The 23277-nt window shown below is 42.9% G+C and overlaps 1 protein-coding gene and 2 long non-coding RNA genes across 6 annotated transcripts in view; all 3 read left to right on the top strand.

Moving 5' to 3' along the window:
- LOC147519505 (uncharacterized) overlaps nt 1-23277 on the top strand; it is an 82385-nt gene that overhangs the window by 33789 nt on the left and 25319 nt on the right. The window lies entirely within an intron of this gene.
- LOC147519507 (uncharacterized) lies at nt 1202-11684 on the top strand. 3 transcript variants are annotated; one of them, XR_015212236.1, is made up of 7 exons: nt 1202-1511; nt 1693-1748; nt 2592-2639; nt 3254-3287; nt 3365-3499; nt 3602-3735; nt 11416-11684. XR_015212236.1 is itself a non-coding variant. In XM_086591093.1 (6 exons), exons 1-6 carry the CDS (start codon nt 1473-1475, stop codon nt 11417-11419), a joined length of 402 nt encoding a protein of 133 aa, XP_086447219.1. In that variant the 5' UTR covers nt 1202-1472; the 3' UTR covers nt 11420-11684. The 3 variants fall into 3 exon arrangements, 1 of the variants encoding a protein (XP_086447219.1); XM_086591093.1 differs by lacking the exon at nt 2592-2639; XR_015212237.1 differs by lacking the exons at nt 1202-1511; nt 1693-1748 and adding an exon at nt 2368-2508.
- On the top strand, nt 8692-9966 carry LOC147519508 (uncharacterized). 2 transcript variants are annotated; one of them, XR_015212241.1, is made up of 3 exons: nt 8692-9122; nt 9240-9714; nt 9791-9966. It is a non-coding gene; the product is annotated as an uncharacterized LOC147519508 (long non-coding RNA). The 2 variants fall into 2 exon arrangements; XR_015212240.1 differs by having other exon boundaries at nt 9787-9966.

Genomic DNA, 23277 nt, shown 5'->3' with positions numbered 1-23277 from the left:
ATCATTTCTTTTCTTGTTTAATTTCTGTCCTGCATTTATTTACTTAATGTATACAAAAGTTTTATTATTCCTTCTATGATGATGAGCTAACCCCGCCCCCGGGGAGTGGTTATGCTCGCCGTGAAAAATCCGATTGACTTCGTTAATATTCTAGAATCACTACTTAGGAATTAGGCATAGAATTAACATCCGCTCCCAAAATGATCGACGCATAAAGTTGGAGTGCCGATGCTCCGAATCAGCCTAGCGACCTAAAATGTCTCGCGCGACTCTTTGGTGTCGACGACTCTCCAATCGTCGGCCCAAAATTGATGTGAACTTGTGCCGGAGCTGAAATAATATACCGTAGATGAGGTATTATCGAAACTCCTTATGCTAGTGAAATGCGACCTAGAGATGTGGGCATGCACTAGGGATCAATATCGACGCCGTCCCAAACGCAGACAATTAGAGATGTAGTGATTTAGTAATAAAACCGTTAAAAAATGATTCTTGCATGAGCATGATTAACTCTCTCCCTGTTTTCTACATTTTGTTTACCTACATATAATAATCGTAGTAATTTATTTTATTTGCATTACCGCTTATTTTAATTAAAACCAACTAAAAAGAAACCTAAAAATCCTACTCACTTAAAGTTGTAATTTCCGGTTGAAACCTATCCGAGCCCTAAGGGTTTGGGCGATCCCTTACTCGACCTATCCTACCAAACCCACGGTAGTAAGGTAACTTGACTAAAACGCATTTACTATACTGGACGTTGGAATTTGGACTTTGGACTTTGGACTGTGGACTTCGGACTTTGGACTGTGGACCTCGGACTTAAGAAAATAAGTAACTAAAAACCAATAAACGTGTGTAAAGAGCGTTCTATCAGTTACTCTTGAACTTTGTGTTATTTTATAATTTACACCATGATTAAAACAATTGATACCTTTGAATAACTCAAAAGCTATATCAGTTTCCTTATCGAGGGCTTGTGCAAACATACACGCTACCTCATAACTGTCAACTACCTACAATATAATTCCAAAAAGGAGAAATGTGTTTAGCAAATGCCAAAGTACAACATACAAATTGTCAAACTTAAAATGTTATCCTAAAAGATATAAACCTTAACCAAATGCCAAATAAGATTACTATTTTAAGTTCAATTTGTGAATATATTAATCTATCTAATAAAAATCAATGGTGTGGGGCCCGTAGGGCGTCCATCCAATGGTTATCATTGTCTTTTTTAAGTTGTGACATGGCAAAATAAGCCAATCCCAAAGAGTATGCTCCCTTACGCCATAACACTCAGATCTACTGGATCTTATTCTTCAAACAAACTATGTATGCCCTATCCTTCTTGCCGCCGTCACTGTAGTTCTTGCTTAAAGTTAATTCATGACCAAATCTTCAGATGCTTGATAATGGCCTAAAGTTAATTCGTGACCAAGTTAGTGAAGTTACACTCTTTAGCCAAGGGAATGGAGAGAGTTGGCAAGGAGGGTGTTATTACTATTGCTGTAAGTTGTTGAAATTAGCCCCATTTCTCTTTCCTTCATCCCTTAACTGTTCTCTTAATGATAAAGAATATGATCATCATTAATTGTTCTCTTAATGATTGTTCAAGCACTTGTAAATAAGTAATCTATTATGTTAAAATTTACTGCTGCTATTCTCTTAATGATTGATTTATTCCTCTAGGGCATTTATAGTAAATCTCGTGACATGTTGGAGCATTGGAGCAATGGTACTTTCAGGTACAACTCTTAATTTGATAAGAAACATCAATAGTGTCCCTTTAGTGAATGAGAGTGCAACTTTATATTCTTTAAGTCATTCTAAGATGATCGCTATGCTGGAATTTAATTATTCTCGTAATAAAACAATATTGGTCATTTATTTTAGGATTAAGTTGTGGCGTGAGCTTTACCGTGGTTTTGCTTTCATATCGAGGAAAGAAACCATCCGTCTCGCGTGTGTATGTGCAATGAAATCTCGACGCCGAGACCAACCTTCTCTCTGTCGCGCAAGACATGTTTGAGATAATTATTTAGATCGCAACCTTTGCAATCATTAATGGATGTGCAAGTGTATTTTAGTGAATGCCCTTTTCTTTTCTCTAGACCCTCTTCGAGCTTGAGAGCCATTCTTTCTTCCAAACTCGCATAGTTTAATCTCTCACCCTATTATTTGAGAAGATGATTGGAGAAGCACAAGATACAATTTGCCAAGCGATTGAGGTGGCGGATGTGTTCTTCCCGAAATTTCGTTAGGGCGCCCAACACAAAGAACCATCCCACGGTCTGTAGATAACAGAGGCCCATCCGACGGTCTCTATATAACCAGCGCATAAGCCCATCGACAGTCTCAAAGATTTCCTCGATCCCATGCGGGTTTGCAAGAGAATCATCGTCTCTTGAAACCGCCGTGCGTATTAGTGAATGGGGTGTTTTCTTAATTGTTTTGGTGCAAAAAAAGAACGTAGAACAAAAGAGTAATACCCATTTTATGGATCAAGTAAGCTTGCGTTGTTTATTAGTGGTATTTGTCAGTTTTTGTTTCTTTTTGAGTTTTGAACATTTTATGGAAATGTTTTGCAGAGAATTGGTTGTAATGAATCGGCCAAGAGAGTGCAACCTTTAGACCAAGTAAGACTTTTTATGGGGTTTTGTCATTTTTTATTCTTTTTGAGGAATCGACAGAGAAAACCAAAGTTAAAAGAACACAAATCTGTAAAGTATAGTTTAGTCATGGTCTTTACAGTTTTAGTCATGGTCCGTTTATTAATTTATTTGTTGTTATTCATATATGTTTAGTCATGGTCCGTTTATTAATTTATTTGTTGTTATTCATAGTTTAGTCATGGTCTATTTAGTCAATATTGGTTGCAAAATCTAAATGTCATAATATGTGGTACTTTTATATATGTGACCTAATTTACTTCCGCTTGCTATCGTCTGATTTTTATTTCTCATTTGTTTTTTTTGTTTTTTTAATTTCGGCGTGGTTTACTACCATCTAATTTTTTTAATCCCTTTTGTTTTATTTACTGCCACCTAATTTTTATCTGTGTTTACGCCTAATTACTACTACATTTACATGCGAAATAATCACTGTTCGTGGTTTACTACCGTCAGCTACCCTCTAATTTTTTAAATCCCCTTTGTTTTATTTATTGCCACCTAATTTTTATCTCTGTTTATACCTAATTACTACTACCTTTACATGCGAAATAATCACTACTACTTTGTCTTTTTTTTAGGCACCCTTTTTCATTGCAGATTCGACTTTCAATGGTATGTTATCCCCACCTATCTTTTTATGTTTGTTTCTACAGGTTTTATTGAGTATCTATTTCTATTTGTTTCTATAGGATCCCATAGATAAGGGTAAACGTCCAATGGACCCTTATAAGGATCCTTCGAACAAGAAAAACAATATTTATGTTCCAGTTCAAGATAAACTCTACCTTCAGCCACCTACTCCTCAACGACCTGCTCGCCCCCAGGTATTGATAACTTCTATTAACATACATTGAGTTACCCAAATTGTCCTAACACTCTTATTGGTTTCACATCACATTTTTGAACTCTCTTTCAAATATTTATAGCTTCCTACGCGACCAATTCTTGACAAAGGAAAACGCCTACTATGGACTCCTTTAAGGAACCTTCAAACCAAAACAAACATGTCTTTGTTGCCCCCCAAGATAGGCTCAATCTTCAACCGCCTATTGGCTTCCAGGTATTTCTTGCTTGCATTGCCTTATTTATTCTTTTGTTTTATAAATGTCTTCTATCTAATCTCCCGCCATCCGGTTAAAAAAAATGTAATGACCTAATATATCGTGTCCATAAGGTGTTTTAATATACTGATTTTATGAATCTCATTTCCCCACTTGCGAATTAGTTTTCTACACTGTTGCTTATGTATATTGCATTGTCTTATTTCTTCTTTTGCTTTATAAATGTGCAGCGCCCATCAGATAGTGTTCTTCTATCTCATCTCCCGCCATCCGGTTCTCATGTAAGATGAGCTTTAATTAAAATGTAATACTATAATTGCTCATGTATTATCCAAAAGGTGTTTTTGTACACTATAATCGTAGTAAATTCACTGCCATTTAATGCTTGCTTATATGTATAATATTTACCCACTAACTATGTTGCATGTGGTCATCCATCTATTCATTTACAATTTGCTTTTATTTTTGGGCCTTCGATCACTTATTATCCTTGACTACTTTATTTATATCTTTACATTCCACGTTTTCTAATTTTAATACTAACTGCCATATTTGCTATTATCCATGCATTCATATCTTTACTATTCGGTTGATTATACTTATAATTAGGTGCAGATAACAAATAGAATGCTAGGACAGCGTGCTCGAAGGGAAAGAGAAAGGAGCACTAAACTAATTGGCAACTGTCATGTCATTGACCACTAACTGATGGGTTCAACATTGAATGGCTCTCCTTCACTTCCACAAACTCCACTTCAAGCTAACAAGCATCAAGCACTTCTCCCGCCATCCGGTTCTCATGTAAGATGAGCTTTAATTAAAATAATACTATAATTGCTCATGCATTGTCAAAAAGGTGTTTTTGTACACTATAATTATAGTAAATTCACCGCCATTTAATAACATCCATTTAATGCCTGCTTATATGTATAATATTTACCCACCAACTGTGTTGTATGTGGTCATCCATCTTTACATTTCACGTTTTCTAATTTTATTACTAACTGCCATCTTTGCTATCATCCATGCATTTCTCTTTCTCCCAATCTATTCAGTTGATTATACTTATACTTAGGTGCAGATAACAAATAGAATACTAGGACAGCGTGCTCGAAAGGAAAGAGAAAGGAGCACTAACCTAATTGGCAGCACAAACTTCACCATCCAAGGTGCACAAGTAGTCACACGTCTTGTCATTGACCACCAACTGATGAGTTCAACATTGAATGGCTCTTATTCACTTCCACAAACTCCACTTCGAGCTGATAAGCATCAAACACATAATAGTCCAGTTACACCTCATGCAACACCATACCGATGTCTTTCTTCTTCAGAGTCTCTTCGGAAATCTCTATCATTCCTTAATCCTGTAAGGCTATTTACACTCCCCGAAGAACGTGTCACATCAAGTGCCCATGCTGATTCATTAGATCAAAACAGCACGTGAGTACTTCACTCCAGTGTTTTCCTTAATCAAAATCTATATATAACTCACCTGTGCAAGTTTCATTGCAGTACATGTATCTCTTCTGCTTCCGTATCCTTACCTCATGCAATTCCACATTCAACCAATGAGAACTTTGTACCAACACCGTCTCACCAAAATGCAAGGTTAGTATGTGGTTTATTACATCTTTCTCTTGGTTCTTTGTGGTTTGGTTTATAGTTTCAAAGAAAACCATAAGATCATACTTAACATCACAAGTTTCTTCGCATTACGTATAACTGTAGGTCTTCTACCTCATCCTTTGTCCATCCAACATCACATTCGACAAATGCAGCTTCTACATCATCATCAACTAACCGAAATTCGCAATACACTTCTTCACACTTATTGAAATTGGAATACCAAAAAAATGGCACCTTTGTCTAAATATATACAATTATTTCTCTTGCAGACAACAACCATTTGGGGATCCTGCACAATATTGTGAGGAGCTTCACCATAATGGTTTTGACCTTCCAATTTCTGCTAATAATGCTGACATAAGTGATGATGAAGATGAAGTTGACAATATTGTTTCTAACTATCTGATTGAACAAGGAAGACACTCCTTGGGGAGAATGAATGTTCAGTGTCCATTTTGTAATGCACGCCATTGGATGGATGAACGATTAAAAGATTCATCATTATCACGTCCTCGATTCGGGACTTGTTGTTTGCAAGGGAAAGTCAAATTGCCTCCATTACGGCCATTACCTCCAGCCCTTAAAGCTTTATATGATGGAAATGATCGCAAGTCAAAGTCATTTCGGAAGTACATGAGACAATACAACCAAGCTTTCGCATTTACGAGCCTTGGAGGAAATGAGCGTGTCTTTACTGGACGAGGTCCAAGGCCTTTTACTATACATGGTCAGTTGCGTCATAGAACTGGATCTCTAATTCCTGACACTGGGCGGCAGCCAACTTACTCTCAGCTTTATATATATGATCCCAGTGCTGCATTGGATATACGTCAACTTCGTAATCCCCATTTGAACACAGATGTTCTGAAGATAATTCATGCAACTATGCTCCAGTATAATTGTTTCTCTGCTACTTTTCGCCACGCATACGATGTTCTTAGATCTGCCTCTCTTCAACATGGTGAGAACTTCAATGTACCTGCTTATTTGCATTACAGTGCTACTAGAGACAGACGTCGTTACAACTTGCCAACCGCAGATGAGATTGCTGTCATTTTACCTGGGGATGGCAGCGAGCGGGATAATATGAGGGATATTGTGATATATCTTAAAGGAGGGCAAGAATTCATGCAGATCAGTGAATGTCATCCAGCTTACTTGCCTTTGCATTATGTGCTAATGTTTCCTTATGGAGAGCTTGGGTGGTCACCTGATATGAGGCGTTCAAATACTAATGACCGATTGACACAGATGGATTTCTACTCTTATCGGATATTTGAACGCCCTGGAGAATATTCTGCAATCTTACGCGGTCACAAACTATTTCAAGAGTTTCTGGTGGATGGATGGGCAGTGACTGAACAGAACAAAATGAGATATTATCGGCTACAGCAAGACAAGCTTCGAGCTGAACTTTATCAAGGTATCACTAATGTTGCAGCTGAAGCTTTCGACCCAAACCAGATTGGAAAATGAGTGGTCTTACCAGCATCTTGTGTCGGCAGCCCTAGGCACATGTTCGAAATTTTTCAGGATTCAATGGCCATCACACGTTACAATAAACATCCTGATATATTTCTCACAATGACTACAAATCCGCACTGGGACGAAGTTGTTGAGGCATTGTCTGAGCACTAAACTGCAACTCATCGACCAGAGGTCGTGGCCCGTGTCTTTGAACTAAAGCGAAGGGCTTTGATGAAGGAAATTAAAAAGAAAGGTGTGCTTGGTACTGCCATTGCACATGTCTACACCATTAAGTTCCAAAAACGCGGGTTGCCCTATATGCATGCACTTATATATCTCCAACATTCCGACAAGATCCGTATACCTGCTCAAGTTGATCGCATTGTATGTGCAGAGTTTCCTGATCCAGAAACCGAACCTGAGTTATTTCGAACCGTCCTCACATGTATGGTTCATGGTCCATGTGGACTAAATAATCCTAACTCTCCGTGCATGGTAAATGGTAGATGCAAGCATCACTATCCCCGGACTTTTGCAGATGCTACCACCATGGATAAAGATGGATATCCTATCTACCATCGTCGTGACAATGGTAGATCATATATATTAATGAGGGGCATACTGATTGATAACAGGGATGTTGTTCCTTATAATCCTTATCTTTCTAAGATGTTCAACCGCCATATTAATGTCGAAGTTTGTCTTTGGGATCCATTGTGTTAAATACATTCACAAGTATATATTTAAAGGGCATGACATGACAACAATAGTGTTGAATGAGTTGGATGAGATCCAACAATACTTGGATGCGAGATACATTGGCCCACCGAAGCGGTTTGGAGATTATTAAGTTTCCATCTACATGAGGAGATTCCCACGGTTAGCGCTTTGGCACTTCATCTCCCCGAATGCACCGCGTAGTTTATAAAGCTGATGAACCAATACATGATATACTATCAAGGGCGGAGCGCCAAAAGTCAACTTTGATTGCCTTCTTTGATTGTTGTGCATCAGATTTAAGAGCAAGAAGCCTCACTTATCAAGAGTTCCCCGAATACTATGTCTGGAACAAACAATCTCAAACTTGGACAAGAAGGATACGAGAGGGGAAATCTGCTATTGGTAGAATGTATTTCGCCAGTCCTAATTCCGGTGAGCGATTTTACTTGCGCTTACTTCTAACTGTTGTAAAAGGACCTCAATCATTTGATGATCTGAAAAGGATTGGTAATGGTCCTCCACTTCCAACTTTTAAAGATGCCTGTGTTGCATGTGGGCTTCTGGAAGATGACAGCGAATGGGTGCAATGTCTATAGGAAGCTTCAGTCATACAGACTGGATATCATCTTCACCGACTATTCTGTGTCATTCTCGCAGAGTGCAATCCTTTGCAACCCTAAACATTGTGGAATGATTTTTGGGAAAATATATGTGATGACCTTCCACATAAGCTTCGCACAATGTTCAACATTCCATAACCTACCCCTGCTGAAGTGCAAGATTATGGTTTATTTCTCTTAAATGAGATTTTGATAGAGTCAGGTAAATCACTGGCTAATTTCCCTCTAATGTCGCTGCCTCTGTTAACTACAAGATGGAACTTAGTTGTTGCAAACCGACTCATATGGGACCAGCGACAATTTCAGTTTGATCCTCAAAATGCAAAAGCACATGGCAACAGGGTTCTCCTAAATGTAGAGCAACACTTTTCATATCAAACAGTGATAGATTCCGTTTCCCAAAATCTAGGGAAACTCTTTTTTTTTAATGGAGCAGCAGGAACAGGCAAAACTTTTGTTTACAACACAATCGCTGCTACGTGTCGTGCTGAGGGGCATATTGTTATTATGCTTCATCTGGAATAACTTCATTACTATTGGCTGGCGGTCGTACTGCTCACTCGACCTTTCGCATCCCACTAGATATTCTTGATACCTCTGTTTGTGGGTTTAGTAAGAATTCAATGCACGCCGAATTATTCAGGGAAGCTAAACTTATTATTTGGGATGAAGTCCCAATGCAAAATAAGTTTTGTGTGGAGGCAGTTGATCGCACACTTCGGGATACTCGCGACAATAATAAACCTTTTGGTGGAATAACAGTTGTACTTGGTGGTGACTTCCGTCAATGCCTTCCAGTTATACCAAAAGGGGTTCGAGAACAGATTGTGCGTGCTTCCTTGCGGTCTTCCTTCCTCTGGAGTCACATTCATGTTCTAACTCTTGCCCAAAACATGCGATTAGAAAATGGAAACTCTGCAAATATTGCGTTCGCAAATTTCTTAATGGAGGTACCAAACTATGTATTTTTCTTTGTACTATTTTGCTTAATATTGATATTCATTTGCATCATTCTTTGTACTATTTTTATTCGTACTAATATTCATTACTATTTTCTGGTTAATTAGATAGGAAGTGACCCAAGCGAGACAGTTGAACTACCATCAACAATTCATCGATGTGCAAATCTTCAGGATCTCATTTCTACTACATATCCTCAGCTAAATCAACCTACCACAGTTACACCGGAATATTTAACTGAGCGCACAATTCTATCTGCACGCAATGATGATGTCAATAATATTAATGCAACAGCTTTAGATATGTTCCCAGGAGAAAGTACTCTATTTCTAGCTGCAGACAAGATGCCAAACGAGGATGCAACGAATCCAGCCAATATTAATCAATACCCAAATGAGTACCTAAACTCACTTGATCCAGCTGGTCTACCACCGTTTCGTCTCAACCTAAAAGTCGGTTGTCCTATAATGTTGTTGCGAAATATTGCTCCCAAAGATGGATTATGCAATGGAACCCGATTGATGGTGGTCCACTGTCGACCTCACATTCTTTTCGCAAGAATTTTGACTGGTGAAAAAGCGGGTAATCATGCATTTATTCCAAGAATATCTTTGTCACCGCTGTCTTCGATTTTCCTTTTCATATAACAAGAAGACAGTTTCCTGTGCGTGTTGCTTATGCAATGACTATAAATAAGTCACAAGGACAATCGGTGAAGTATGTGGGGATTGACCTTCGCACTGAAGTTTTCAGCCACGGTCAATTATATGTCGCACTATCAAGGTGCACTTCTTCAGATAGAATTAGTATTCTCCTCCCTCCAAATTCGGAAAGTCACACCCCAAACTTTATTTACCCAGAAGTCTTACTATAATCTGTAAGTTCTTTTCATTTATAGTCACGTGTTGAGTAGTTTATCATTGAATTTATAGTCATCAAATTGATACATTTGTATTTGCTCTTACTTGGTTAATTTGCTTCGTTCAAATTATATAGGTTTTGCGAGTTGGTGTGTAATTACATTTTGTCAATATTGCGTTGAAGAACTTTTTGCGAACCTTGGTTAGTTTTTTTTTCCCCTAATTTCTTCTTTTTGATATTACAACACCTGAATTTATAGTTCTATACAAATCTATTTCAATTCCTACTAAATGGTGACGTCTGTTTATATGGTATTTAGCTGAACGAAGAAATTTCAATTCTCATATCTTCAAACTTAGTGATTTCTGCTGATTCTCATGTATGTTCCTTTTCATTTTTTTCATTTTTCCTTCCCTGGTCTTTCTCTACTTATTGTGTTGTTTAATTTTTTCATTCATGAACGTGGCAATGGGACCTTGGCCAATCACTATACCTTAGTGATCTCTGCTGATTCTCAGGTCAAGTGAAACAGGTAACATCTCTTCTCTTATAACTCAATCTCTTTGATTTTCCATGTAAAGATTCAGTTAGTTTTAAAATCGTTTAGCCAGAGATGAATTATTTGTTTTCTTCTATGTAAAGGTTTAGTCTGAGCTTTTTCTGGTGTTGCTACAGGTATTTATTTGCTTATTTATTAAGGGTTCTATTTTTGGGTTTTGGGTTTGTCGAAAAGTATTAATTTTGATTGATTTGAGCTTTGATTTGGTTCTAATTGCTTTTATAGGTATTTTAGTGCTTTGGTAGCATTTTGGTGGCTATTGTTTGTTCTTTGATTTATTAGTGTTGTTCTGAAAAGTCGGCGTTTATGGAACTATCCCAATAGAAACTTTAGGAAATATGGTATATGTATACATTGTAAATATCATTTGTTAAGGGTGTAGACCTTTTGATAGTTATGGGACTCGGATGTATGTATTTTACTTGTGTTTTCGGTAATGACTTTGTACGAGGTGTTTTGATGATCTGGCATTAGTCGAGACATTCAAATACTTTGTAATGTTGAAGTGATCTCATTTTTTTAAGCCAATTATTTGACTGCTCTGGCATCTGTTGAGACGGTTAAGTAACTGGATTAACCAATGAGAAATATATGATTGTGATTTTCAGGTTATGACAGGTTTATATTTATGAAATGTCAAAAATACAGAGGAGATGCTGCCGAAATTTTACTATAAAAACCACGTGTCATAGGTTTGTAATTGTTTTAGTTTTGGGGCGTTACATATTTGCTTGTTCCAAAACTAGAAAAGAGTCTAGAGGTGAATACAATCGTTCATTGTTTCACTTCTAAATTGTCAATTTCTTCTTCCCTTTAGTATATATAATATTTCCTACTCACTCTATTTAACGAATTTAAAACAGATAATTACATACTTCTTCGATGAAGTTTCCTCAAGGCTTGGGATTTATGATAATGACCTTGACATTGGCGCATGAGGATGGGGTTTCTGGAAGAGTTATGATTGTCAACAATGTTATCTGTACTTTCGCTACTTTTTTTTGTACTTGGCGTACTTTTGTGGGTGCTCTCTTTGGTACTGTTTTGATGTCCTCATTCAAACCACTTGTGGGAGTCTGATTATGTATCTGTTTCTCATATTGTTCTTATTTCACTTGGTTTAATTGGTGTTCTTCTATGTTTAAGTCTATTTAGATGAATGAGTCTAGAGCATCTATGCAAATCACTATTGGATTTATCGAATGAGAATTATCTTTGCAGCCTTTTAACATGATCCAAAACATTGGAAAGTCATAAAATAATGGGGAGGTTCTATCCAAATTACCCCTTAGTTGGTTCAAGTTAGTGTGATGTCGAGTTTCTCAGCCTAATAATCATTCTTGACCATAAATGGAACAATATCCAAGATAATAAAAATCAAAATAGAGTGTTCAAGTTCAGTGCTTCTATAGAGTTAGCGTCATGCTTACTCTTATCAAGAAAATGTCGCACGGGCATACCCTAGTATAAATATAAGTTACAAGAAGGAAGAAAATTCCTCGAGTTATAGGATAGGGCATAGTACAAAATATCAGGATATGGGTATTTATCGATACTCAATTTCTAGATATGTATTGTGGATATATCCCTCTCTTTGGAGATATTTGACATTGTTTCACATGTAAATATCGTGGATATATCTAAAATATCGTGGATATTATGGATGTTTCTTTATATATCATGATACATTATTTATATTTATTTAAAATATAATGATAAATATTAAATAAAATTGTTATATACACAAAATATCGCTAAACATCTCTAAATATTGCAAAATATCTCCAAATATCACAAATATTATCAAAATATCACCGATATTTGCAGTCGTATATATCTCTTAACATATCGTGATATTTATATATCTTTTTCTGAAATATGGATAAATATCCCCAAATATAGTGATATATTGGGATATTTTGTACTATGGGATAGGGTTCCACCATAAAAACAAGAAGCTTCAGATCTGTTTGCACTCTAGGAAAACCTAAAGTACAAGTCCTTATATCTTAGATTCGACTCTACTAATCAGATCTATAGTAATATCTATATGACCATTCCATGGAGGTGATAAAGCCTCCATTCTAAACCATAAGTGTTTCCTGTAGGGGAGCAATATCCCCACTAAGGAACATTGCAGACGAAGCACAAGCGACCTCAACGCATCGACCTCCAAGACCGATCTGCGAGCTAGGGGAGCAATATCCCCACTAAGGAACATTGCGGACGGCTAATAAGCACAAATTCTCCTCAACGATCGACCTCCAAGACCGACCTGCGGCGACTCCTTACAAGTAGGTGGTACGAACAAAGATACCTCGATCTAACACTTTTGCCGAGAGAGCGAGCAACGCCCCACCAGATGTAATCATTGCCAAAATCTTATTTGTATTTCCCACCACCGGGAAATAGGGACTACCGCGCCAACTCCCAATCAGAGCACGACTTACACCAAAACCACTCCAGCACTCATTCACGATCTCTACCCTACATTTGTACACAAAGGGTACACGTGTCTGAAGGATCTCCACTCCCAGAATCCTATAAATACCACCTACTGGAACTACGTCGACTTGATTCTTCTCTCCCCAAGAAAAGGAAAAACGAGAGAAGATACGTAGGCAGTTCGCTCACAGCGACCTCGGTCACATCCAAAATCCAAACCCATCTCGTCCTCCTCTACTGTAATCAGGAGAAAACTAAAACGCTCCTTTACATTGGCGCCGTCTGTGGTTTCGATCACTTGAGAAACCAAACAACCTTCACACTAACCAGTAGCCAAAGATCAAAACCAAAAATTCTCAAGCCCACGAAGCATGGTTAGCCTCGAAGCTCAAGTCCAGGACCTTGCCCACCAGCTGGGAGTTACGAATGAAAGTATTTCCTTACTCCGGGAGGAAAACGCCACTCTACGAGCTCAAGTGGCTGGCTACCAGCAGCAACAAGGAGGTAACGGAGCAGACAATAGCATCAATGACGTTAATCAACAAATCAACGAGTTATCACAGCGGATTGATCAGAACGCCGTAAAGAAAGATTCGACACAGATTGTGCACAAGATGCTTAAAACTTATCGCGTCTCCGGATCACAGCGCGAGAGGTCCTCGATAAACCCTCTCCACAAGACTTCATCCAGCCACGCTTTCCCATGTACGACGGCAGCACGTGCCCAGGTCAACATGTGGCTCGCTACATTCAAAGCTTGGCACTTTTACAGCTCTCCCGAAGTTTGATCATCTCCATCATCGCCGATTATTTCCAGCCGGTCCTCCGAGGATGGCGCTCTCGATTGGTTCTTTTCACTGGAATCGGACTCCATCAGAACCTTTGAGCGCACTTTATCGATCTGTTTGCCGGCCCGATGCGTCCCACAAATGCAGACGGAAAAGGCAGATCTTGATTCACTCTTTCAGTTGTCATTCAGAGAAGACGAAACTATTCGTCAGTTCCTAGGACGGTTCAAGGCCGAACTGCTATGCATGGAAAGCGGCTTGAAAGAGTCTTTCGCCACACTGGCATTTTCTAACGCTTGTCGAGTACGTAATACCGACCTTTCCAGGTCGTTGATGAAGGAACGCCCAGAGACACTCTCTGAGCTGTACGCTCGAGTGGACAAATACATCAAGTTGCAAGAAACTTTGAAGCTCCACGGCTTAGACGAGAACCAGGAAGTAGCAACGGTTTCGGATCGTACCCCAGCGGGAAAGAAGCGCGCCAGGTCGCTTGCACCAAAAGCTCACACCCGATCAGACAACGGCAGAGAGTTCGCCGTCCTGACAAGTTCCCCCAGTCGCATACTGGATAAGATTAAGCGCGCCTCATTCTTCAGGCCAGACGTGAGGCAACCACTAGACCGACCTGGCAAGCCATTCTGCGCTTTTCACAAAGCGAAATGCCATGAAACCGATGCATGCTGGGGGCTCAAACATTATCTCCAGGATCTTGTAGAAGCCGGTCATATAAAACAGTACACTAGCATTCCTGATGGCGACCTGCGTCATAAACTAATGGCTCGTCGTGTACGTAGTCGATCTCCACCTCGCCGTCACCAAAAAGAGGTCCAAGCTCGTCCTCACAGCAGAGGACGCTCCCGCGATCGTTCTCGTCACGACCGAAGGCAACACTCATCAGATCGTGACAATGCTCGAACCATCCATATGATTACCTTCCCGGACGACTCAGTAACCTCTTCCAGAGAGAAAAGACGTCGAGTGGGCGCCCTCCAAGAAGTCTATCACTTCACTTCCCAAGCAGCCCACGCCCCATGCGATTCAGGTCGCAACGCCGGTGATATCACTTTCACAGAGGCCGACTTAAGCAAAGTCTGCCTTCCTCATAATGACGCACTGGTAGTCCATGTCAAGATTAGCGACTGGACAGTCAAGCGCGTCCTGATCGACCCCGGCAGTTCCTGTGACATCTTATTCTACCACACCATGCAAGAGATGCACCTTCCCAAGTCCGTCCTTGTAGACCCGATTTGCCCCTTTTATGGGTTCAATGGCTCCAGAGCCGACCCATCGGTGACATTATCCTCCCAGTATCGGTGGGGTCTAGAGAGGATAAGATCAGCTGCAACACACGATTCTGCAACACGAAACTGAACCCAGAGAAGTGCCTTTTTGGAGCGTCCTCCGGCAAGTTTTTAGGGTATCAAGTGTCTCTCGAGGGATCGGCTTAATCCGCACGGATCCGAAGCGTTCTTAGACATGCCCGACCCACGCACAAAGAAGCAAATACAGAAATTGTCAGGCATGGTCGCTGCACTTAACCGATTCATATCAAGGGCGTCAGATAAGTGTAGACCGTTCTTGCAACTTCTTAAAAAAGGCGAGAAGTTCTCGTGGAACGATCAATGCCATCATGCATTCGCTACTCTCAAAGAGTACCTCACTACGCCTCCCGTCTTAGCCAAGCCAATAGACGGAGAGACTCTGGGGCTTTATCCGGCAGATCCGATTTAAATTATCACTCGGTTCTCTTCAAAGAGGAGAACAACTCAGAGAAACCGATCTACTTCACAAGTAAGACGCTTGCGCCAGCTGAAAAGAATTACACCTTCCTGGAAAAAGCCGTACTTGCTTTGTTGTATTCGCACCGCGAAGGAAGTTCGCCATACTTTGGTAGCATCAAATCAAAGTTCTTACCGACCTCCCATTAAAGAAAATCCTCCACAAAGAAAACAAGACTACTCGAATGGCCGTTTGGGCCGAAGAGCTCGGCGAGCACCACGTAGAGTTCGTACCGCGAACTTCTCAGAAAGGTCAGGTCGTCGCAGATTTCCTAGCAGACTTCCCTGTCGATGATCCCAGTTGGGACCACGAAGCCGACTTCCCAGACGCAAAAGCGCGTGTCAAATCGATCTGGTCCCTTTTTGTAGACGGCTCTAGTAACCCTGGCGGAAGCGGCATAGGAGTCGTCTTAGTTTCACCTGATGGGGATATGATAGAAAAGTCAGTCCGCATCGACTTCGCAACTTCCAATAACGAGGCGGAGTACGAGGCTTTAATCAGGGGACTTCGTATGGCATTGCAGCTCGGAGTCGAAGCGATCCAAGTCTTTAGTGACTTCATGAATCGGTCGATTAAGCGGTTGCAAAAGAATACACTACCCATGAAGGTAACCTTTCCAAGTATCTTCAGGTCGTTCATCAGTTATTGCCTTCTTTTAAGCAGGTACATATACGCCATTTCTTGCGGGAGGAGAACCGTCCACGCCAGATGATCTAAGCTTACGGCTACCCGGACCGACCGACTGCGCCCCGACAACTACTCATAGAAGTCGCCGATCGACCGCTTACCAAGTCGAGCACACTTTGATGATAAGCGACCTATTTCCTCTCTCCGCCACTTTCGGTTGAGTCTAACATGGATGCAGCCCATCATTGACTATATCGACCACGGCCGCGCTCCGAGGAGCCGTACCAAAGGCCAGCAGTCCCGTATCAAACGCGCCGTTATTGCTTACTCGAACAAGTTGTTCAGAAGTCCGCCCGGCCGCCCGCGCTTTCGGTGCATTACTCCGAACGGGGTTAGTTGATTTTTGCGAGATCCACGAAGGAGAATCACGGAAATCATCTTGCGTGTCGCCATTAGCCCACAAGGCCATCTCTCAAGGATATTTCGCCCCTTTGATGCGGATCGATGCCAAGGCATACGCCCTTAAATGTCTCGAGAGTGTCAAACATTTGGTCACAATATCATCCAACCCGCCCATGAACCGATCGGCATAGCGCGAGCCGCCATTATTTCACATGGGGGCATGGACATCATGGGACCATTCATCCCACGAAAAGAGTCACGAAGCTTCCGATTTATCCTAGCTGCGACCGACTATTTCACTAAATTGGGTCGAGGCCATTCCTCTAGCACACGTCAAAGAGTCACATGTTAGAAACTTCATCCGGACTCACATCATCACTAGATTTGGTTTGCCACATACACTAGTAATGGACAATGGGCCTCGGTTCAAAGGCGTAATGTCGAAGGAGTTTCTAGCCAAGTGGAAGATCGTTCATCGTTCTCTACTCCACGAAGACGCCGAGTAATGGCGGGCGGGCCGATAATAAAGCAATCTTGGAAAATTTGAAGAAAAAGATTGAAAAGAACAAGAGCCAATGGCCAAATCAGTTGGAAAATATCCTATGGGCTCACCGCACCACAGCTCGATCCAGTACCGGCGAGTCACCATTCTCCTTATGTTATGGCTCGGAAGCCGTAATTCCCACCGAACTGACAATCACCACGACTCGCTCAGAACTTGTGGAGTCGGGACTCAACGACTCCGTGTTAGCACGAGAAGTCGACCTGTTGGAAGAAAAACGGGACTTAGCCGCCATCAGACTCGCATCTTACCAGCAAACTCTGAAAAACTCCTACAACAAGCGAGTTCATCCTAGGTCTTTTCAGCCTGGCGACCTAGTGCTGAAAAAGACGCAAGACGACTCCAAGTTAGCACCCATATGGGAAGGTCCCTACATTGTGGAGCCGCCGTGTAGGCAATGGAGCATCTTGGATCAAAACCCAAGAGGGAAGATGTTACCTCGACCTTGGAATACCTATTTACTAAAGAAATTTTACCCGAGGCCCATTCATGTTGTAAATCTTTTGTTCACATTAATGTAAGAAAAGTTTTGTCTGTCGACCGATACTATCTACTCCATTTAATTGTATTGGTAAAGCTCACAAAGGGCTACTTAGCCTCTCCATTTTTGTAACGCCGAGGACCTATATTTCTAGGATCGACTAAAGCGAGAACGCCTCGTGAGCGCGCGATATTCTCGGGAGCTTACAGGGCTACTTAGCCTCTCCATTCTTGTAACGTCGAAGACCTATATTTCTAGGATCGACTAAAGCGAGAACGCCTTCACCGGAGCGCATTCTCCGGGAGCTTACGGGCTACTTAGCCTCTCCAATTCTTGTAACGCCGAGGGACCTATATTTCTAGGATCGACTAAAGCGAGAATGCTCTCGGAAAGAGCGATTTCGGGGAGCTTACAGGCTACTTAGCCTCTCCAATTCTTGTAACGTCGAAGACCTATATTTCTAGGATCGACTAAAGCGAACGCCTTCAATGAAAGCGTATCCTCGGAGCTTACAGGCTACTTAGCCTCTCCAATTCTTGTAACGTCGAGGACCTATATTTCTAGGATCGACTAAAGCGAGAACGCTCTCAGCGAGCAGACAGCTCTCAGGAGCTTACAGGCTACTTAGCCTCTCCAATTCTTGTAACGTCCAGGACCTATCTTTCTAGGGTCGACTAAAACGAGAACGCTCTCCACGAGCAGACACTCAACTATCGCAAGTTACACGCATCATACACAGAACACATAACATGCATGCGAAACACAACCAATAACAATATTCGATCAAGCATTGCAATAGATATGCCCACCGATCTGCTGGGATTACCCAGAAAATCCAGATCGGCGTCTCATACAAAATAAACAAAGTATAGAACTGCCGCTTTCGCGGAAACCAGTCCTCCAAATAAAAGGCGAACCGCTGGCAGTAAAGCCCCCAAAACACAAATTTATTGTCAACTCTCATATAAGAGAAATAAGTAAAAAAAAGATTCTACAACTCCTACCTCACGAGACTACGGCCGATCACATTATCAAAGCTCACCTATGGCGTGCTTATCCTCCTCGGTGGCGGCTACCGGTAAGCCGCAGTGTGCGGCAGATCTTAGCACCACACGCATCTTACGCCTCGCTCATCGCCTATGATCGCTTTCTTGGTCGTCATACTTCGTCCCGTAGCGCGACCACAAACCTCGGCATCGATACTTCTTTGCTTTCATGGCCACCTTCCGGCATTTCTTGGCATAAGCAAATCACCACGGCTAATTCTCTCTCTGGCTCACGCCCGTCGGTCATTAACACAACATTCTCGCCAGTAACGCTCGCACTTGGTCGTCATCACTTCCAAACCTCCTCTTGTCAAAATTTCCCCGCGCGCCCGCGCATACACCCCGCAACCGACGTGAGGGTTATCACCAATCTCGTGTTTTGTACAACATCTTTCAACTTATCATACCCTGCAAGAAACCGCAAGAGCAAAGTCGAATACCACTCCTTTGGGAATAGGCATAACAGCCTTAGGGTGTCCCGAACTCACCCATAAGCGGCCATATCCATCGTCCCCTACCAGTTGTCCCCATGTCCTCGTCCTCCACCTCGCTTTATCACCATCTAACACGATCCCTTTCAACGCTTAGTCGCTATTATGAAAGTGGAAGCCGCACCCGATCTGGCTTCACCATCCGCTTCTTCCCCATCTTCCCGGTGGTAGAATTCGCTCCCCACATCCCTATTCGGGAGGGAGAACTCTCACTCACCAGCCGATCGGACGATCTTGCCCCGGTCGTTGCCTCCCGAAAGATCACAAGCGGTTTAGCTGCTTTCGCGCATGGGCGACTCTAACACAACGCCGCCAGAGGAGCGACTAGCCCTCTTCAGTCGTTTCTGACTCTGGGCTCACCATCAGTGACCTTCCTCTTCCCACGATCACCAAGCACATAACGTTCAAACTCCATTTTCTCCATTATCAACGGTGACGTTTCTCGCGCATACGCGCGACATCTAGCCATGGTCTAACCTAGCAACAAAGATATCACGGTGTCAGCTAAAGCTTACTCCGGGTATTTCTCAAACGAATAACATGTACAAAGAAGAAACCACGTACCTGGTGAAGAAGCAAGAAGAGCAGAAAGCACGGCGATGTAGAGCCGCGAAGAAGACAGAGCGTAAAGACTCAACGATGGCCAAATACCTTGATGGTATGCGAGGAACCGTTTATATTCCTTAGGAAACGTCTTTTCCTAAGGCTCATAATTGCCTTGACGCGTAAACGCCATCTGCCCGCCATCATTATGTCCCCCTGAACCCTCGCTTCCCTACCGTGTCACGCGACGTGAAGAAACACTTCGGTTTGCGGCGATCAATACATCGCATTGAACAACGCCTCGTCGGTATAACCCAACAGCAGACGCTTCATCCAAGCTTACCGACCATCGCTAGCCGAAGTGGTCACCGCGAATGCATCTACCACGTTCTATTATCGCGCAATCTAATCACAAACAAATTATGATCAAACAAACGAGTCAAGCACACAAAGCAAAACAAATAGCCAAAGACCGCGATGAAAAACAGGGGCGACTGGTTTTACCGCTTTCTCATACTGGTCGTTGTTTAGCCGAAGTTCGAGACTACTCGTCGAAATCCAACCCGGCTACACAAATAGTAACATCACATGGTTACCCCCGAATTAGCACGGGTACCGGCTTCGCTTCAAGAGCATAGTATAACAACACAAGAAAAGCGAATCGCCTGTGTTACCCTGTGAAACCCGGTTCTATTGTATCCGCAAAGATATAAGGCGGCAAGAAACAAAAATAAATTCACAAATTCGCCTCCATGGGCACCACGATCGATTCGCCCGGGCTCAAACGCTTCATCAACCTCAGCAATCCCCTTCCACTTCCCGATCGATCGATATCCCGTCGGTTCTAAACTCATCGCCAGATCGGTCGCAAGCTCGGCTCGACCGGACACCACGGTTTTACGGCATGATCAAGGAGGACCCAATCGCCCCACCGGACGTCTCCTCGTTACTGTTCCAGCGGTAGTGGACGGGCGTGCGGCGTCGTGTTCCTCCTTCAAAGCTTTGTAATCCATTTCCAGATCTCCGTAGTCAGCATCCAGATCGTCGTACGCCTTTAGTAGCGTCCTGAGCAACTTTCTTACAGTGGAGGGCATAATCGTTCAGCCTCCCAATTTCCACAGTTGCGGCACAAACGTTACCTTCCGCTCCTTCTAGCTTCGCGCCCGGATCTTCGCCCCGGTGTCTTTCGGCATCTTCGACAGAGTCGAGCTTCATGTGCCTTCCGCGGACCACCGAGCTCATCACGCCCATCTTGGCCGCGTCACGACGCGTTTTTCACTCTTCCGTTAACTTCAAAGACAGACTCCACTATCCGTTTTAATAACCAAGCAATCTCTTTCAACTTTTGGAAGCCGCTGACAAGCTGCCACAATGCACACATGCAAACAGATCAAAGCAATGAACATAGGTTAACATGCTATACTAACGGACGATAATTCTACGCACCAGACATTGCGCGATTTCCATCCGACGTATGGTATCCGCCAGTCCCTTCTCATCCAATTCCTTGCGGTTCCCATCAAGGGCGATCTGTTCCAAAGAAATAGGCGCTACCTTTTACTCGACTGAAGCAGCTGCGGTCGGTCGCGCTTTTGATTCGGCGCCCTCAGTGCTTTCGTCTAGGTACACAAATTGGGCCTCCAGGTCATCGCCACCCACAGCCGCTTTTCCACTCGCCTTACGGGGAGCCTTCGCTTTCACTAGCGGACTGGGTTCCCGTCCTCGTCGAGGCGGACTAGATCCCGCACCGAAGGTGGCCAAGTCCATGACCTGCTCAGGACGCGCCCGATTCCGGCGCCCACCGCTAGCACCACCTCCTCCACTAGAGCCCTCCCCCAGGGCATGTCGCACCACTTTTAGCCATTCGAGCTCCTCGGCTCCGGCCGCCGACTTCTCCTCTTCTCCGACCTACCCACCCCGGAGAGCCTGCATCTCCAACTCCACAGGAGCATCAATGGTCAGTCCTCCGGGATGAAAGCTCGAGCTACCAGCCCCCGCAGCCTCCACAACAGGACGCCGCCTCGAGACGCCACGCGCCCGGTCTCGGTCCTCCCGTGTTATCAGATCACTTGTACGCTTCTCCATCACCCTTCGCTTCGTTCGACTTAGAGCTCGCTCCTTTTGCACCTTTCTCTTCTCCCGGATCGCAGCACCTCCTTTTTCCTCAAAGAAATGAGCAAACTCTGGAAGCTTAGCTCGCTTTTGTTCCCCGACTCAACCGTGCGAACCTTTCTATCTCCCTACGATCAGTTCGAGTCCGCACAGGAATATCTGCAAACAAAACAAAGAGATGAACCAGTTAGAAGAGCAGTGGCTCACCCACTAAAACAACAAGAGGAAGACAAGCCTACCCACCGGCTAGACTACACATCCTAGTTCGCAACCTACATCCACTAGCACAGTAGTTGCCCACTAGCAACAACGGCCTCCTCGTCGCCCTCATTGCTTACACCATCAAAACCGTTATAACGCGTCGGCATGGTTTGCAAGCTAAAGTTCGGATTACCGGACCGCCTCATTACGTAATGCTCTATTATGTCGGACACACCTATGTGGAATTCCCCACTCGCGATTCAATGATTGAACACCTTAAATAGTCGCCGGTGTTGCCAACGAATCGACATGGAGACTTCCCACAATGACTTCAAGAAGTCACAAACCAATTTCGAGCGGTAGTGCATGAACGCTCTCCGGTGACCTTCACATATGATTACTCCACCATTCGAGGCTTGTACCCCACTACTTAACATTTTCACTCAACCTAGGTTCAGATATTTCCGTGTCGGGCACATTAATCCCATACGCCGCTTTCGCGAAAACGAAATGGGCGACCCGGTGATCTACATGCTCTTGGGGTAGGTCACCACCGGCATCATCTCTCCTCGACCATCGCGTACTAGCCACCTCATCCTCCTCCCGGATCGGCTATTAACCTCCTCTACCCTAACTTCTTCTTCCACTACAACCGACCATCACCGCCAAACTTAATCCTCATTCTCTTCTTCATACTCTCCACAAATTTCGGTGAAACCTCCCGCATACCTCTTAACGAGTGTCATCGAAATCCGACATTGTAATATCACCTTATTCTCGAATCACCAAACCTTAAACCCTATAACCTAACACCGACCTACCAACTTAACAAACCCTATGGAACGAAGAAAGCAAAGCGAAAATGAAAAGCAAACAAAGAATGAAGCACTCACCGCAAAGCCACCGCTTGCGTTTTGCGGAAGAAGAAGCTCGAAATGCCTTTTGGTTGCCTCAATTTTGATTTTGCACAACCGCTTTGTTCGCCTCCTAAGAAGTTATGATTACGGCCTATGATATAGCCCACACGCGTGTCAAGGAACTGCTTTTTCCTCGACTTCCGAATACCGCGGCGACACGACTCCTTTCCAACTGCTATGATTCTGTCACGTGCCAGCAACACGCAAAAATTTTCTTTCCCGCCAAAACCACCTTGCTACAAGTTTCCAACTCAGCGGCATCCCAAACAGAACGATCTCCATAGCTCGCTCATGCTTCACCCAAGTGTTGAGTCTTCTCTCAGCAGATCGC

The sequence above is a fragment of the Coptis chinensis genome, chromosome 2 (assembly GCF_015680905.1).
Source record: "Coptis chinensis isolate HL-2020 chromosome 2, ASM1568090v1, whole genome shotgun sequence".
NCBI lineage: Eukaryota > Viridiplantae > Streptophyta > Magnoliopsida > Ranunculales > Ranunculaceae > Coptis > Coptis chinensis.
This window is presented reverse-complemented; position numbering and strand designations above follow the sequence as displayed.